General features: G+C 40.9%; 4 protein-coding genes across 4 annotated transcripts; 3 read left to right on the forward strand and 1 right to left on the reverse strand.

The window, feature by feature from the left end:
* Positions 1-13243: 13243 nt before the first annotated feature.
* On the forward strand, positions 13244-13870 carry LOC134075497 (histone H1-like). Its single transcript, XM_062530860.1, has one exon. The coding sequence runs from the start codon at positions 13250-13252 to the stop codon at positions 13868-13870; it is 621 nt and encodes a 206-aa protein (XP_062386844.1). The 5' UTR covers positions 13244-13249.
* Positions 13871-14676: 806 nt separating this feature from the next.
* LOC134075513 (histone H2A) lies at positions 14677-15119 on the forward strand. The gene has a single exon (XM_062530861.1). It carries the CDS (start codon positions 14698-14700, stop codon positions 15073-15075), a length of 378 nt encoding a protein of 125 aa, XP_062386845.1. The 5' UTR covers positions 14677-14697; the 3' UTR covers positions 15076-15119.
* Positions 15120-15812: 693 nt separating this feature from the next.
* Positions 15813-16251, forward strand: LOC134090275 (histone H3). The gene has a single exon (XM_062544244.1). It carries the CDS (start codon positions 15820-15822, stop codon positions 16228-16230), a length of 411 nt encoding a protein of 136 aa, XP_062400228.1. The 5' UTR covers positions 15813-15819; the 3' UTR covers positions 16231-16251.
* Positions 16252-17287: 1036 nt separating this feature from the next.
* On the reverse strand, positions 17288-17599 carry LOC134078826 (histone H4). Its single transcript, XM_062534978.1, has one exon. The coding sequence runs from the start codon at positions 17597-17599 to the stop codon at positions 17288-17290; it is 312 nt and encodes a 103-aa protein (XP_062390962.1).
* Positions 17600-19105: the final 1506 nt, after the last annotated feature.

The following is a 19105-nucleotide window of genomic DNA, read 5'->3' on the forward strand; positions in this document are numbered from 1 at the left end:
AATAATGATATTATAAAGGCATTGTACTGTTCTCTATCTGTCTAAGGCTTTGCACACTGTAAAGCATCATAAAAAATATACATGTCTGCTGGTTGTAACATACCTGATCACCACAGCCATGTCTGCAGACCAGCTAATGAGAAAATCACAGGATCAGTATCATTGGTCAATGACTGCCATACACTATTGCATCAAAGCATACTCTGCATATTTGATAAATAAGAATGTCGTTATTTCAACAACACTATAAAACTATATGAGACAGTTCACAAATATATCAGGCATTTACTTTTCTGTCACTGAAACTTACCTTCTTCAAATCAAAATGTTATGTTATTGACAAAGGAGTCAAAAGAACGTGGCTGTGTAAACTCTTGTCTGACATGCAATAGCAGAAATTGCAACTTGTCCATCATAAATACTGGCGTGAGATTTGGGAGGAGACATATCTGATGCAAACTGGTTGGTCTTGATTCTAAGAAATCATTGGCATGGCATAGGCATATAAACTTATGTAACCCAAAAAGCCAAAGTCAAAGTGAGGGATAAAAAGAAAAGGCATTTACTCACGTTAGATCAAGATTGAGCTAAGAAAGTCTATAAGAAAAAAATCTTCCAAAATCGTGTTAGGCCTCCTTATAAAGTGAACAGTGCTTAGCAATTTTAGGGTCCCACACATTGAAGTTGAAGTTTCACATGCAAAAGAAGTGCACAACTCTTTGAGTAAAACCACAAACTTGTTTTTCCACTTCTTCTTAAAATCAGAACAGCATAGTTATTTCCTTGTTCAAAATTATTTCGATGTTTGGAATGGGTAATGAAAAATGATTGTAATTGTATGAACGTTTCCTTTCAGTGAGATAGAAGTCTTGCACATGATAATACACTAACATTTCACTCAGCTGCATATCCACATTACAGTAATACCTGGATTTAGAATGGGATGCCATTGAAGTTCCAGTGTGTCCAATTCTTACAAGAATTAAATGTTTGTGGCAGATTTGCAGAAAACTTTTGCCAGCGTTGGTCGCTAGAGGCAAACTTCCAGTAACGTTCTGGCAACAATGAGAAGTTTCAGTGATTCGCCACCAATGGCACAGTTGCAGTGAACTTCTGGTGACAAATCTATTTGCAAGTTGACAACCCTAATTTGCACATTATGTGCAACTGAAGCCAGAAACCTGAGATTTAATTTCTGTAGGGGTATTTACAGATGTCCAATTTCTTTTCCAAATCGTGTATTTCCCCTTGAGGATACTGTCCCAGTGACAAGCTTTTGTACCCCTGATAGTACTATTTGGTACAGTGTTTGGTTGTTTGATCCGTCACTGTGGAAATATCTAAGCTGGCTAGCTTCTTGCTGTGTGTGTGTGTGTGTGTGTGTGTGTGTGTGTGTGTGTGTGTGTGTGTGTGTGTGTGTGTGTGTGTGTGTGTGTGTGTGTGTGTGTGTGTGTGTGTGTGTGTGTGTGAGAAAGAGAGTGTGTGTGTGTGTAAGAGAAAGACAGAGAGAGAGAGAGAGAGAAAGTGTGTGTGTGTGAGAGAGAGACAGAGAAAGATAGAGAGAGAGAAACTCAGGCATTCCCTGGAACTAAATCTCATTCTCTGGGTTTTGGCAGTGTGTCAAATGCAGACTGTGGTGTAGTGGAGCTTCAGAATAAGGCAAATTGTACTTTAGCAAATGTAGCTTTACTGAAAACATCAAGCAGCAGCATAACGCGTGTAGTATCACTCATACATTCTTCTTCTTCTAACATAGTACGTAACTGCACACACATACATTCTGTTACAGTGCCTCCTAGTGGCAGAATAATAAAGCAGTAAAGCATTACAGAACACAACACAGACCAAAAAGGAAGAGGGAAGTGTGTAGCCTATATATAACCCTAACTTGTGAAAAACTCAAATGCTGTGTAAAATGTAAATAAAAGCAACATTTAGTTTTGTAAATCATATAAGCCTATTAAATAGCCTACATTTATATTTGAAATAAAAAGATAAATAAATAATACACAAATATGGGATGGGAAACGTATTTATTAAAAAAAGACCAAATGTTTTCCATGCATAAACACATAAGGTCCAGAAAGAAATATATATAATATCTGTATTTAACAATGTTACTCAAAGTCATTACTTAAACAGTATGTGGACAAAGACAACTTGTGATTCTATATACGTGTAGCTATATGGCAATGGCCAATTGTAAAACCAAACATGGAAAGTTGTGCTAAATAATCAAACAGCAGAGCAACATTTTCTATATGGAGCTGAGCGTATTTTTGGATAGCTGCTCCCAGGCCTGTCATTCTTTGTGGCCTGTACTGTAGATTACACATGTCATCCTCAGCTCTGCAATCACACAACAGCACACATAAGTGACACTGGACTGATATGATAAGAGAAACACATGCAGGAGCTCTGCTCATTGTGGTCCAGCGAGTTCCAGTGTAGATTGCAGTTTTTCTTGGATCAAAATTTAAATTCTCAAAACTACCTGTTCAGTCTTCCTATCATTGTGTCACTTGTGCACATCAAACAAGTTGTTTCTCATTTCTTTGAACAAGCTACAAATGTTTTGGTACATCCATCCAAATTTTTGCCTGAGATAGGGGACCAATCACAGAACAGGGGAGAAAACAAGACCATGATGAGCTATGCACAGACACATTTGATAGACAATGCCCAATGAATAGATCATTTTTTCAAATACGAGAAAATGAACGTCTTGTTGCCAGAACACGTCTCATTTGAGAAGTGGCGCTAGCCAGGCTAATTATTATGTACAATTCTCTGCTGAATAGCCTCACCCCCACAACATTTAGGTCTTTACATGCAAAATGGTTGAACAAGTTGTCATATGAGAATGTGTGGCCCAAAAGACAGGAATATGCAAGGATGTGTAAGAAGACTGCACTGTAATTCCTACAGCACTACAGTTTTCGGAGATTGTATGATTGTATGATCTACTTTTTTCTTTTTTTCTTATAGTTTGCAGTGCTGTCTTTTTTACTTTCTGTATCATACTGACATGGTCAACAAATTACAGTAAAAAGTAGTCATAAATGTGAATCTTCCACTCTTATGCAAGCAAACTCCCACTTACACTAAGGTGTAACCTACAATTTACAAAAATGATCTTCAAAACATTAGCCATAGTTGACATCAGAACATCCCTCCAGAGTATGCTGTTATACTGACAACATGATGAAGCCATTTGACTGTCTTATCCGTACACCATGACACAGGGACTTGTCATTCTGATGCACTGACATGTTCATTAACACATATATTTCGTTTTGAGAGATTAACTAAGTATGTTGAGCAAGAAACTGCCTTTTGCAGGTTATCCATAGTGTTTCGCTATTTGAACAAATTGTTTTGAGAAATGCACTGTTTTTCAAATCTCATGGTGATTCGAGACATGTACCAAAGCAACTGACAAAAACTGTAAGCAAGCTTACACGTCAACAGCACTTTCAATGTATGTCAGTACAACTGCTGCACAATATCAATTGAGCTTAGCTGGGTTGTAGATTCTGGTTGGGAAGCTGTACTGTATATGCTTCTTCTGACACTACTAACTACACAACAAGTGTTCGAAGTCAGTCTCCTCACCTTGAGTACAACTATAAGTAGATTGTTGATGTGTAAGAGGCTACAAGATGTGTTGTAATAAAAAGAAATGCCACCTGGTGGCAGCACTTACTCCCTATAAGTAGACTGAAGCATAGGCAGCATTGTCATCCTGTGCTGAGGTTTGAGGCATCTGGACCGTGGAGTATAGATGCACTTCCTGAGTTTTGGAGCGACTGATCTGAACGTTGGCATACTGAGCGTCGTCTTGATCATGTGTGGTCACTCTCTGTGTGGGGTCAGAGGTCGTGGCCCTTACTGTAACGGTGCTGTACACGGGACCTGAGTCACTCTGGTCAGGAAAGAGAGAACATCATGTTAAGAGTGATGCAGGAAGTGAAAGTTCAATAGTGTACTAGTCATGGAAGAACAGCAGGGGTTAGGCTTGCATGGTTTCATGTAAGATGCAGGATTTTTGCACAACAGACAACAATAAAGGCTTTCAGCTCCAAGTAACCTGTGTGTCTGCACTGGTGACCCTTGTATCTTCGGTCTTTTCAGCTTTCTTCTTGCTGTTTTGTAGAATTATGCATTTTGAGTTGAAGGTATAATGAAATACACCATCTAATAGTAGTAGTAGAATACCTTTCTTTAATTCTCGGAAAGTTAATTGAGGGAAGCCCTCATTTACAATGAAGCTGAGAGTACATGGTCACAAATTACTACATATGTATGTATAATATGAAGAAGCAATATACATGGCACGCCTTTTGCGCAAAAGTACTTCAGAGGGGAAGAAAACTCCCTTAGTCACCTCAAGAGCAGAATTCCAAGCATCAGCAGGAACGCAAGAACGATTAACATGATGATTATAGCTGGCAGAATCATGGCAACTGCTCCTGAGAAGTTAAGAGAGGGAAAATGTAAAGGGGAAATGTCAAACTTATTAGAGAAATAGTTCACATAATCACCTCTGTTTTCAGTGATACTTTAGTTTAGAGAAACATCTATGGCCTTCCGTGAGGGTTGACATACACAAGAGCAGAATTTTAAAGGTGACTTATAAGATGCTTTTGTTTAATCCAAAGCAACATGGACTCACAATACCAAACAGCGACGTTAATGCTACTCATGTGTCTCTCCATTACAGTCTGAACAACCAGAGATGAATCCACTGTTGGTGTTTACTCAAAACTACACCTCACTGACCTTTGGGAGGAACTGCAGCATCAGTAGAGTTCTGAGAGCCAAGTTCATTGTGTGCCTCACAGTAGTAAAGTCCACTGGTATTAGAGGTCACATTGAAGCTGATACTCTCCGCTGTGCCCCTAACAAGAGATACAGCTCCATTCTTCATATACCAGGTGTAGTTGTGTACTGGTGGGTTGGCATCACTGCTGCAGGTCAGAGTCACTGAAGTTCCCTCCTTCATTCCATCAGAAGGACTGATGGACACTGAGACATGTGTTGGCTTGTCTGTTAAAACATGTGTGCAGACAGGTTTCCTCTTTGGCTTTTCTATGTAAATGTGTGCGTATAGTTAACAAAAGCAGACTTGGGGAACAATAATGTTCAGGTCTGTCTAAAAGGTCTGTTGGGTGACATGTTGTGTCAATACATGATCTATCACTAGCATTTTGAAGCTACTCTGCAAATAATTTTCTTCAGAACATTAATATCACAAGTTAAAGAAGTGCAGAGATGTTCACTTACGTCTCAAGTAGAGAGAGACGTCATTTGAGGAGAGACTCTCATGTCCTCTAACAGCACAGGAGTAATTGCCTGCATCCTCACTGCTGACTGGGTTTAGATGCAGCTTGCTGTCTCTGGTTGTGTAGGTCGCAGGCTGCCCATTCTTGTACCAGATGAAGGTGGTGTTACTCAGAGTACAGGTAGTATTACAGGTGAGGGTCACTCTCTGTCCCTCTGTCACAGCTTCAGGAGGGGTCAACACCTGCAGAGCTGGAGGATAATGTTTGTAATGAGACTATTAAAACATATTGATGTACAGTATGTAGATAAAACAGAAAGGGTGCATTGGGTAGAGTTCACAGAGATGTATGTAGACAAGAAAAGGGGGTAAACAGTTCACCTGTTACAGAGATGTTGACTCCTGGTAATCCAGAGTAAGATTCTCCCTTTTTGGTTGTAAACTTGAAGGCATATTCTCCAGAGTGACCGACTCTGATGTCCTTCAGTCTCAGAGTACAGCTGCTCTTTTTGTTTCCAAGATATTCAACATGATTTTTGTACTCTTGATCCAAATGTATATCTTCTAAGTGATTGCTAGGTTTTTGTTTATTAAACCAAAATGTTTCGTTGATACCGTCATGTTCTGGATGTAAATAAGTGCAGGGAATGTCTACTGATGAGCCCATTAATACACAGGTATTCTCAACGGAGTAGGTCACACCCCAGCACAGTTTATCAGGAACACCTGCAATCATGCATCCAACAAGAGCACCAAAAGCCACATTACAGTTTTTTTCAATCGCTAACAAGCGTTTGTCCATTCATTTGACACATTTTCAAAACTCTAAACACAGACTTTCACCTACAAAACACAATTGACCAAATGGATCATTTTCCTCTCAAAAGCACATTCCATGTTGTTACACCACATTTTGTTACATAAACACTAACTCGTCATTTCTCTGTATATACTAACTTTACCAAAACACTGGAAACCTGACTCAAAATGAAGTTATTTTGTCAAAGAATGAAGATTGTTTTCACTTCACAAGATACATGCAGTCAATCAGAGTACACTAGGTTTCAAAATACTGGCTACTGTTGACATTACAAAAACTGCATAGACTTTTATGTTTCAGTTTTACAAGTATTTGCATGCAAAACATGCAATCCAGAAGTTTTACACTACATTTCTTGGTTGGGAACTGTATGTCCAGATGTAATGTTCACATTCAAATGCATTCCAGTATATATATATATATATTTTTTTACTGAACACTAGGCCTACAGGAGGTGCCGTATGTTTACAGTAGACTATGATAGAACAGAAAAAGTTTTACAGCATTGCAGTGAACAAAATATCCATGAAACACAAGAGCATTCTGAACAAAAAACAACAGCAAAAAGCCCAGATAAAAAGGGTGTGAACAAAAAAAGCACAATATTACTGTGTCTAATATCTGCACCTGCTCCTCTCAGTGCTCCTGCACCTCTCACTGCATCTCTCACTGGGCCTGCTCTTCTCCCTGGGCCCCTTACTCTTACTCTTCCTCATCCAGACATTACAGTATTTGTCTTTTTCTGTTTCTGCTTCCAAAAACATCACCTCCTCTTTTTACTGTGTAAGTGTCAATGTAAATAGAGAGCAATAACCCCTGCCACTGTGTCTAAGATAGACTGGAATCAGCTGTGGTTGGCCCAATTTACCCAACATAAATCATCTGTGTGTCAATTATTCGATTGTTTGTTTATTATCAGCTGAGATATATTGCTTTTGAATTGATAACATTGCAGAAGCAGAGGTTTTATACTGCAGGCATCCCAACCTACAAAAAGTCATTTCAGGGAGGTATCCCCCCCCCCCCCCCCCCCCCCCGCAAAAAAAAAAAAAAAAAAAAAAGAGGAAGACAAGGCAATACAGGCTACCCAATGCACTTCTAATCATGTAAGAATATGTAGATTACTTTATGGCTTACTTATACTATTAATGTAAACAGGTCTAAGGAGTTTGTTGTTTTCATGTAGCCCTGGCAACTAGCCGGCCTGAATAATATGCACTTGAAATGAAACCTATTGATACGGTTCGGGAGAAGAGATATAATCCCGCCCACACTGGAAATTGATTGGTTGACTTACCGAAACATGCCAATCAGGATGCTTCATGAGACACACACGCACATATCACACACATGAACAGTCTCTCGCTCTGCCTCTCTGTCGTGTGCACGCTACACAGAAGCGGTACGCGGTTTTGAGCACAGTCTGTGTCGTGTGTGCGCGATCTTGCCCGCTCGCTCTAGATTCCGGGAGATTTGAAGTAATTTGCGGGCATCAGTGAGTCGCTATTAATATGCAGGAGACTCCCGGAACTTCCGGGAGACTTGGGATGTCTGATACTGTATCTAAGGTTTGGAATATTGATTTAACTATTGTGGGATGTTGTGTGTTAACATTCGAAAATAATACAAAAACGATCCATTATTTTGTTGGGAGATATAGTTTGTCTGTTAAGAAAATGTAAGCATTGTGAAAATGTATTCACTGACTGCATACTGTGTGAAAACAACATGAAATGTGTGAATGGTATGGCCACAAAAGACCGATGCTGTGCTAACTGTATTTAGAGTTTTGAAAATGTGTCAACTGAATGGACAAACGCTTGTTAGCGATTGAAAAAAACTGTAATCAGAGCATTAAAGGTGTCGTAGTCAAGATTTTTTTTTTTTTTTTTTTTTTTTTTTAATCATATTCACTGAAACCGACAGTATGCTCCGACAGAACAACATAAATTAGCCGTTTTTTGGGGAAAAAAACAGGCTCTTCTGGTCCAACAGGGCTCGGGATCATGACATCAAAACTTCGCGGGCACTAGCCATATTGGCAGCTTCACTCCTTAGTTTACTATGGATTACTATGGATTTACTCCCGCCTATTAGTGTGTTCCTGTTACTTCGTTTTTGCCTTCTTGGTCGTATGTTGCTGTGTAGTGGGGTGTAACAGTGCAACCCACGATCGCAAGAGGAAATGAATAAATCGCTACTATATTTCTGCTTCTTGTCTTGTGCATCTGAATGAATGGATATTACGTTCGGTGTGCTACCAATATGGCGGCGATATTCCTAGAATGCAAGGCGTGTGCCCGAGCCCTATAAGGGTAGGGTACATTTAAGCACAAACTCAATGGGAGGGTGCTTGGTGGTAGTGGGGGAGGGGCATGACAGTTGCTTGCATTCAAAATGTTGTCCAAATCCCCTCAATCTGCCAGACTTGCCAACTGCAGCTTTCCATGTTTGTTAAGCTTCCATTTAGTTATCTGACTGAAAAAAAACAAACATAATTCTACAGTATACATTCTAAATGAAAGGAAGTTCCAAGTCAATACAGTGAAGATGTTCTGCACTTACACTTGGCAGGTGAGCGTAGATGTTCATGACCTTTCACAGCACAGGAGTAACTGGCCACTTCTGGGACTAGTATGGAGGCTGTGGTTTTGCCTTGTAGAGTCTGTCCATTCTTGTACCAGACATACTGAGAGCCCAAACTGCAGGAGGTGCTGCAGGTCACTTTAGTCTGATCAATACCCCCGGCGTCAACTTCCTTTACCTCCACATCTGATTGTAGAGAGACAGAAGTTGAGATACAATGACATACTAACATTGCTATCAGTTAGTCATAGCTAAGCCTACTGATAAAATGACATAATGGTTTTGAATGATTGTGCTGTATACCGGTAACAGTCACTGCAATCCCAGGTTTGCTTGTTATCCAACTCCGGCGAAGGAATGTGTAAAACCGAAACTGGTAAACACCAGACTGATCATTTGTAAGTTTGTCTAGTTTCAGGCTGCAGTCAGGATATTTAGAGTTGCTGTGTTGTCTGACTCTCCTACTCCTCTCTTCATACCACTCTCCTCCAAGATAGTGCCCAATCCAGGAATATTCATACTTGCAGGGCAGGGTCACTGATGTCCCTTTAAGACCACAGACTTTAGTTGTGGTGTACCTCACACTCCCTCCACACTGCACAGCTAAAAGAGTCAATGACATCAAAACACAACTTCAATACTAGTGACTTCAGTTTTCATTTTTGAAATGAATAAGATGTTCAATAAGTGTGTTAGAAATAATATCACTGAGGAAATACAGTAATAATTTATTACCTGGCCGGTGTAGGTGAAAAAGTGCCACCAACATCCATATTTCAAAACCCATTCTGTGCTTTCCCTGCTTTAATGAATAAAACACACATTTAGCTACTGGATGATGTTGAACTGCAAAGCTTGTAGCAGTTAGATAAAGTACACTGAAACAACACCCAAAGTGGAACACAAACTGGGACACACAAGTTACATCTTATTTGACCCTTAGAAAAAAACCCTGCACTTTCAAGTGTCTTAACAGCTGTGTTTTGAGTGTCAAAACTCAAGCTTTTGAGGAGTTCCTTGCAGTTCATATGCAAGAGAGCAGTACAGAACATTGTACAGAAATGCATTATTTTGGATATGAAACTGCATTGTACCACAATACCCTTTAGAAAAACTGCACTATAAAGGCATTTTCCAGTAACTACAGTCATTTTTGTAAGGGCATGTACATTGATAGCACTAAACCTCTGGCTGATTGGTATTCCACTCAGTTCTCATAGTTTATCGATAAGTGCTGAATCTGATTCATCTGTATCAATTCACCCAGTGGCTGACAGGTCACCCTCTCGAAAAAAATCTGAATAAAAAACCTCTCAGGTGTTTGCAGACCAAACCTATGCATACATATGAACACATGAGACTAAAAACCAAAAAACAATATTGAAACATTACAAATCTATTCATAAAATGCCAGTCCTTTTAGAGACAAATATTCTACCTTCTCGTGAAGAGATGTCTGCCAACGTCCGAATGACCTTTGACGAGTGACTGAGCTTGTGAATCTGGAAATGATAAGCTGACGAAATACTCCTCTTTTTACACTACAGGTTTTTCCAAAATGGTGAGGACCCTTGCTGACATATGGACCACTCCTGCACCGCAAACAACTTCCTCAGACCAGTGTCGTCTACTATATACCACGTTATCATCTCTATCTACCCTGAGTTGCCATGAACTCTTGACCTGATTAGTGGTGCAGGAGACACAACCACAGCAACAGAAACCAAACTGAAAAGTAATATTGCTGTAGAGCAGACACACTTCACTGATATGCGTTTGATGCACTGAGTGCAAATATGTTTGCAGCACATATAGTTTCATCCAGTGTACGATGTTTTGTGTCTCTTTAACCAAGAGGTCTATTTTCTGCTCTTATCTTCTTATCATATTTTTTTTCACACCTCAGACCACATGAGCAGTACATCCTCTAACACCAGAGAGTGCGACTGTAAAACCCCTGCATTTGACCCTCTGCTAAACTAAAGATACAATCATACACATACAATGTTTCTCGTTTCTATCTACTGATGCCCTTGTTCTTCAAGTATGTTATTAGTGCTAAACACCATCACTGCTCCTTAGAAGACTTATGTTTACATTTAACATGCGCTTACATGTACATTTAACATCCATATCCTCCATCGTCAGTGGAAAGCACCACTCAAAGTAACTTTGCATAGGACTACTGCTAAACATTATAGATAGGCAGAGCAACATTCATTTGATTAAGATATGGAAATGATCAACATAAGACAGGGAGGAAGTCAGTCACATCCCAACACCTTTGTTATGGGACGGCATCTGTGACTTTAACACTTCAGTTTTAGCCCACTGTTGTTACATCCCTCTTTGAGCTCATGCAGCGATCATGCAGTCTCTGTCCTGATCACTCTCTAATTAATCAGACATGGCTCTGGCTGTCACAAGTCACGGACAAAGGTAACTGGTAACCACCATTGTCTCTAACAGCCTACCACTGTGCACATTACAATAATAACAATAATAATGCAAGTTCAATTGATGGTGGGTGGGAAACAAAGATGTTGAGATCCTTGAGCTCCATCTCTGTGTAGGGTGTCTCTCTTGTCTTTAAAGTCGGATCCACTAAGGCCTAAGCTGCTCTCTGGAGAGGCATGCATGCGTCACTCACACTCCTGTCTTCCTGCCTCTCACACGACGGCTTCGTTGCCCAAGTTCTGTAGAACAGACGGTATACGTAAATAGCAATGCTGACGTGTGGCTGAACAGAACATGTGAATTTAGATGACATGCTAAAGAAGTACTTCTCCTTTTGCACAGTGGGGTTTTACAGTCAAATGGAGATGGGAATTGCCCAGCATTACTCATTTCTTCAGGCCTTCCTCAGAGTATTCAGTATTGGTACGTCTGGTGATGCTGTCTGCTTGATATATGTAGTGACACCCATGTGGTGATGCTGATGGTGCAAAGACACGACTGCAGCAACAGAAAACCAACCAAAAAGTAACATTGTCATGTGATAAATGGACTCCATTCATATCTTGGGCCGTGAGGTACAGATTCAGAAGCTTCTTTTATGGAAAAATCCCCTTGTTACCTTAAAATGGTTTGGTTGATTAGTAGATTAGTTCAAAAGCAATGTGAGTGACTGTATAAAGGACTATATTTTGAACATGCTTATTTTATATGAGGCTGTGATGGCTATGTAAAGCAGAAATCCTGAGCAATGACATCGACTGCTTATTTAGTTCATGATATGTCTTGTAAAGCATAGCAGACATCACACAAAATACATTTGTTTTTTCATCATTACTAAAATGTACTTACTAAAGGATTATAAATAGAAAAAATGCAAAAATATAGGCTACAAATGACAATCACCTATAAATTGCAGTACACAGATAAAATTGTAGCATGCTGGCAATTATAATTCAAATATTTGTCCATATCTGAAGACTGTGATCTTGGTTCTATTCAATCTAGAGGGCATTGTCCTCTGTCAAATTAGCCTGCCACATTTCACACAATTCAAGTATAAGCTCTCAGACAATGTAAGTGCATGTGGAACTTCTGTCCTGGCATTTTTTAAAGATGGAATCATGTATTTGTATGTAACCACCTGTACATAAAGGATACTAAGTATGATCAGCAGACATCCTCCCTGTGAATGAGTACATTAATATTCTGACTAGAAGCAGTGTTTATTAAGACAAGGATACAATCCAAATAAACCAAATAAATACCAACATAACCTACCTTTCAGTTTTACATGTATATAAACCAATGCATACATATTAGAGAAGGGGAAACAAGGCACATGAACAAATAAAATATTAAAAGTTTTAATGGTGTAATGCCCGATTACTATCACTAACAGCATATGGGCTGTTCAAAGAATAGCCTCAGACACTGATTGGAGAAAAACGTCTATTCACTGTTATGAATCTTTACTTAAGCAGCTATCAAATGCCTAATAAAAACAAAACAATACTCCACACAACTTCCGTTTCCCCACCACTTGATCCTGTAATAGTTCGACCATAAGATGAGTATCCACGTGTTAGTCAACTGTGTTTCGCTGTGTCCAAAAAGCTCCTCTGTGTAAAGTACGCATTCACAAACAGTACAATGTCTCTGCTTTTACGTGTTACTGAGACTCAACTCTTGGTCTGTGCCACGTTTTTGTCGACTGATTTAATGGTTTTACTATCATTTCGTGCATGTTTTCCTCACAAAAACAAGACTAACTGCAAGCTCTCCACCTAGACGCCAGAGGTTCCTAATTCATTGTAAAAGGGATAAAGCGCAACCACGATATCTCATATGTTCACTTTAAAGTATAGACTCTGCTCTTCACAACAAGCATCGTCTTGTTGGTAAATATCGTATCACTACTCATATTTGTTACCAGAAACTACTTGGAGAAAACACAAGCGATTTCTTCGCCACAGATAGTCCGGGAGAGCTATCAGTCTACTGAGTCTAAATGGTTCTCATGCTTGGTTTAAATCCAGCCCACAAAATCTGTATACAATCCATTCTCTCAGCTCTCCCGAGAAGACTGTGCGAAAAACGATACAATGGCAGAAACAGCTCCAGCTCCCGCCGCGGCTCCAGCAAAGGCCCCCAAGAAGAGGGCGCCCCGACCCAAGAAAACTGGCCCAAGTGTGGGCGAGCTCGTCGTCAAGGCAATCTCTGCCTCTAAGGAGAGGAAGGGAGTTTCTCTGGCTGCGCTAAAGAAGGCTTTGGCGGCCGGTGGATACGACGTGGAGAAGAACAACGCTCGTGTTAAAGTGGCCATCAAGAATTTGGTCACAAAGGGAACTCTGATCCAGACCAAGGGAACTGGTGCCTCTGGATCCTTCAAGTTGAACAAGGCAGCGGAAAAGAAGCCCGCAAAGAAAGTAGCTCCTAAAGCCAAGAAGCCAGCAGCAAAGAAGCCTGCCGCGGCCAAGAAGCCCAAGAAGGCAGCAGCCAAGAAATCGGCGGTCGTTAAAAAGTCTCCCAAGAAGGCGGCTAAGAAGCCCACCACGCCGAAGAAGGCGGCGAAGAGCCCGAAGAAGGCAAAGAAGCCCGCTGCACCTAAGAAGGCAGCAAAGAGCCCCAAGAAGGCAAAGGCAGCGAAACCCAAGGCAGCCAAGCCTAAAGCTGCCAAGCCCAAAGCCGCGAAGCCCAAAAAGGCGGCACCCAAGAAGAAGTAAAAGTTGTACTTATTCCTTTGACCTGTTAACAAAACGGCTCTTTTAAGAGCCACACAAATCTTCTCTGAATGTGTTTATTCCTTTAGTGTGGACTATACTTAAGATTGCACATACAGTACATTCGCGGCCAATGACCGACTTGCCCCATATACACATTAACAAACCGCCACAGCGTAGACTTGACAAAATACTCGCCAAACTCATTGTACTAGAGATAATGTTAAATGAGAGATCATAGAATTCCACTATGGTGTATAATACAGTATTTCAAGATAATGGATTGAATGATTATTTCAATGATAATGGCCTTATTCTATTCATCAGTTTGCTCCCAAGCATGAAACAAAGTATCTAAATATTGCATCACACAACCACTTCAGTTTGCTATACTGTAACAGACACTACCAGTACCAAATGTGTCACAAAGTATCCAAAATATTGCAACACAACCATTTCAGTTTGCTACATTGTAACAGCATTCCGAAAGCTACTTGAGTCACCACAGGAAGCTTCGTTGGTCTGTTTTGACCAAAATTGAACCTCTTCTCTGGAAATGTTGAACTTCATGTTGCCAACATATTTAGGCTACTTTTCTACAATATACCACGTGTTAAATCGCAGAGAACATGGTGATACGGAGTTGAAAGTGGTACAAGAGCCAAATAGAACTGAAATGACGTACAGCAGTGAACTACACGTTGATTGGCTCTCGGCATTCTTCTCTCAGCCACTGAGGCACTGAGTAGCCTCGAGCTGGCCTTATATAGTAGGACATGTCCATTTGGTCTCCAGCATTTGAAGACGAATTTTCAACATAACCTGTAATCATGAGCGGAAGAGGCAAAACCGGTGGCAAGGCCAGAGCAAAGGCCAAGACCAGGTCATCCAGAGCTGGACTTCAATTCCCCGTGGGCCGTGTGCACAGGCTGCTGCGTAAAGGCAACTATGCCCAGCGCGTCGGCGCTGGTGCACCGGTCTATTTGGCTGCCGTGCTCGAGTACTTGACTGCTGAGATCTTGGAGTTGGCCGGCAACGCTGCCCGTGACAACAAGAAGACTCGTATCATTCCCCGCCATCTGCAGCTGGCTGTGCGTAACGACGAGGAGTTGAACAAGCTGCTCGGCGGAGTGACCATCGCTCAGGGTGGTGTGTTGCCAAACATCCAGGCTGTGCTGTTGCCCAAGAAGACTGAGAAGTCCAAGTAAACTACCTCCCTTAAAATCTTTGAATCAAAAGGCTCTTTTAAGAGCCACCCAAATAACTTGAAAAGTAAATTCCATTTTACCTTTGGCATGACCTCCATTGTGCGTATGTGAGAAGTAATGATCCCTTTCAATCGACCAATAATTCGTCTCATCTTATAATGGCAGCAAAAAAGTAACTGCCCTAATCCAGATGAAATCAATCAAAATCAATATTATTTTTACATGTATTTAAAGTCACACATACATTCTAACGCACTTCCCTTCTTTCACAGTCCCATTATCATAAAAAGAAGGGAGTAAAGCGATAATGAATACAAGTTAATTTTACACATAATATGGTAGCCTGTTTTTTCCTATAACACTCAGTATTGAAGCAAATGCAGGCTACATCAGGTCATGATTTGTGTTTGTAAGTTACATAGCTAGCTCGCTTAGTAATGTTTGCTGTGTTTTTTTCAGCATCAGCCTATATATGCACTGATCAATGGGAATGTTTAAGTGAATTTATTTTATTGATATTGCAAAGGATTTGTGAATAGTGAGTCGAATCAAATCAATGACAAAGCAGTTAGGGGTGCGCTTTGTGTTCTGAATTTTAGGCGCCAAAAGGAGGGAACTTGGAAGACCAATAAGCGGAGACAAAAAATCTGACGTAAACAGGGGGCGGGGGATGCGGTCATAGACCTTATATACTCACGTTCCGCATGTGTGTTCATACTATTCCAACCAGAAGAACAAGCAGCAATGGCAAGAACCAAGCAGACAGCCCGTAAATCTACCGGAGGCAAGGCTCCGAGGAAGCAGCTCGCCACCAAAGCTGCGCGTAAAAGCGCACCGGCAACTGGTGGAGTGAAGAAGCCCCATCGTTACAGGCCTGGCACCGTCGCTCTGAGAGAGATCCGTCGTTACCAGAAGTCCACTGAGCTACTGATCCGCAAGCTGCCCTTCCAGCGTCTGGTCAGAGAAATCGCTCAGGATTTCAAGACCGACCTCCGTTTCCAGAGTTCTGCTGTCATGGCTCTTCAGGAGGCCAGCGAGGCTTACCTCGTCGGTCTGTTTGAGGACACTAACCTGTGCGCCATCCACGCTAAGAGAGTCACCATCATGCCCAAGGACATCCAGCTGGCTCGTCGTATCCGCGGAGAACGTGCTTAAATTACTTCAAGTCAATATCTGAAAAACCAAAGGCTCTTTTAAGAGCCAACCAAATATTTAGAAAAGCTATTTTCCAAACTGTCTGCGAAACGCTACTCAATCACAAATGCCAATATAGTAGTAGTTGACACTGGTTTAATGCTTAAGTCTCAGACCAGACCCTTCTCCTGAGAATAGATTACATACTACATGATACTAGAACAGCCCTGCTGCCTTGCCTTGTAAGTTTCGTATGTTTTTTTTTTGCTGGCCTATTTGTCGACGTCAGGGGTTAGTAGTGGAATTGGTAGCCTACAGTACTTTAGAGGTTAACCAAGGTTTCTTTCCAAGTCACAGACATTACACAAGTTAATTGAATGGTCCCTTATCTGGATCAAAACAGGAGTCATGTGACCCTGTTTATTAGATTTTATATGATCAAAAGTCCCATATATCCTACTTAGTAGAGAGATTAGAGCCTCAAAATAGTCTTTAATGGACAAACGGTTGTGCTGCTGCTGCTGCTGCAGCTTCTACTATTTCGTTATAATTACATTATTGCTTTTCAAAGAGAATGTGGGTGGCTCTTAAAAAGGCCTTTTTGATAGCATGATTCAAATTCGGATCTACTTGGAGCTGGTATATTATATACTTGGTCACGGCCTTCGACACAGCTTGTTTGGCCAGAAGGAGACGTACTGCCGTCTCCCTGGAAGAGATGGTGGAGCGCTTGTTGTAGTGGGCCAAACGAGCTGCCGCTAGAATCCTAGGCTACTTCTTGTAGTGAGTCAAGCCTGTCCAGCAATGCGCTCGAAGATATTCTTGTTTCATTGGGGTAGGACAATTCGGCATGGAACATGCATAAATGTTTTTTTTTGTTGATAAATATATACACACACACCAATTTGTGCGCACTATATATATATGGCAGATTTTTTTTAACCCTAATTGTATTCGTCATTCTGTACGAGTTCATATTCATTCATATAGCCACATCTCAACTGAAATATCATCTTTTATAAGGAATTGGGTGGCTCTTAAAAGAGCCTTTGGATTTAGTCGAGGGAGAGAGACCTAATTATCCTCCAAAACCGTAAAGAGTACGACCCTGGCGTTTAAGAGCATAAACGACGTCCATGGCGGTCACGGTCTTTCTCTTGGCGTGCTCAGTGTAGGTGACGGCATCACGAATCACGTTCTCCAGGAAAACCTTCAACACACCACGGGTTTCTTCGTAGATAAGACCAGAGATACGCTTCACACCACCACGGCGAGCAAGACGCCTGATTGCAGGCTTCGTGATTCCCTGGATGTTATCACGAAGAACTTTACGGTGACGCTTTGCGCCTCCCTTTCCAAGTCCTTTGCCTCCTTTACCTCTGCCAGACATCTTTCAACTCAATAACTAGAACTTGTATAATAATCAGTTGGATGTCGGAACTCGTATTTATTTAAACAGAGAGGACCTTGGTGAAAACTAGTAAGCACTGCCCCCTCACGGTCCCTCCTTTTTCTGAACGGAGTTTGCGCGGGCATTTGGGTGAATATACGTCACCAAAACGCCCACATCAGCTGTTCACCAAACTTTCTTTTGTTCTTAAACTTCACACAACTTCACAACTGAACCGATAAGGAACAACATTAATTGCTTTGAGACATGCTCGGCATTATGTGCGAGTCTTTGTCAAGCAGATGTCCGACACTTCGGCGATTCAGAAATGATGCTGGCATATTATGTGTGTGAACAACACCCACGCACATGAACAGAATCTCCGCGTGGTTGACTGGGGGCTTGTGGGGGTAGGATATGAGGCCATCATGGCCATCGTTGTAAATACTCTGCTTTCTTTGTACTCGGGCAGTTGTGAACTCCTATTGCGTGATGTCCATGTTAACAACCCTGAATCGACACAAAGCCCACTTTTAAGCTAAATAAAATCACACTTATGCCTACCTTACACTGACAGACTTTGACCAGATTTGGGAAAGATTCTTGAAAGATTGAGTAAAGCTTGAATTAGGAGCATTTGAGTAAAGCTTGAATTAGGAGCATTCGTTAAAAGAATATAATCTTTCAAGAATATTTCCCAAGTCTTGTCAAAGTAGCCTATGTCAGTGTAAGGCTTTTAGGCGTAATACTTGGAGTAGTCACGTAAGAGCGTAGGCCTACTTGAACCTATGTTTGAATAGTTTGAAGGAGCACACAAAAGATACGATGTTCTGAATGATTATCAATTAGACTGCTATTCAACGAAAGGCAAATGGTCTATGATCCTCTACAATGTTCAGAGCTTGGTATTATTACTTTTTATTATCATAGATCAACATGCACAAGCTATTTTGCCTTTTCAAAATATGCCCATGACATATAGCTATGAAATAAATGCAGTCCCCTCCATAAGTATTTGAACACATAACGTTGACTATCTCAGCTACAAAAAGGGAAGCACCTTATTTTATGTCTGATTTTAGCTTGGTGGACGCTGACATTTTTAATAAAACAGTACAAAGCCTCAGTTCTTCTTCATGTGAACTAGACATTCTGCCCACCAGCTTTTTTAAATCTGTTACTCACCTTTTAACAACAGACCTGCTTAGAATCATTCTTCTTTCTTTAGGCCCTATCGCTCCCAATGGAGCAAAGGCCATGACCTGCTTAGAATCATTAACACATCATTAATGACCGCACATTTCCCAGCTCCCTGAAAACTGCTGTTTTAAAGCCCCTGTTGAAAAAGAATTACCTAGATGCCTCCATTTTAAATAACTATAGGCCCATATCCATTCATAGGTCAAATTATTGAAAAAAATTGTTTTTAACCAGCTGACGGCATTTTTAACACAAACAAACTATTTTGATGACTTTCAGTCAGGCTTTCGTGCAAACCATAGCACA

The sequence above is a fragment of the Sardina pilchardus genome, chromosome 1 (genome assembly GCF_963854185.1).
Source record: "Sardina pilchardus chromosome 1, fSarPil1.1, whole genome shotgun sequence".
NCBI lineage: Eukaryota > Metazoa > Chordata > Actinopteri > Clupeiformes > Clupeidae > Sardina > Sardina pilchardus.

Coding starts and splice junctions, on each gene's coding strand:
- LOC134075513 (XM_062530861.1), top strand. CDS start 14,698: ATGAGCGGAAGAGGCAAAACCGGTGGCAAGGCCAGAGCAAAGGCCAAG.
- LOC134090275 (XM_062544244.1), top strand. CDS start 15,820: ATGGCAAGAACCAAGCAGACAGCCCGTAAATCTACCGGAGGCAAGGCT.
- LOC134078826 (XM_062534978.1), bottom strand. CDS start 17,599: ATGTCTGGCAGAGGTAAAGGAGGCAAAGGACTTGGAAAGGGAGGCGCA.
- LOC134075497 (XM_062530860.1), top strand. CDS start 13,250: ATGGCAGAAACAGCTCCAGCTCCCGCCGCGGCTCCAGCAAAGGCCCCC.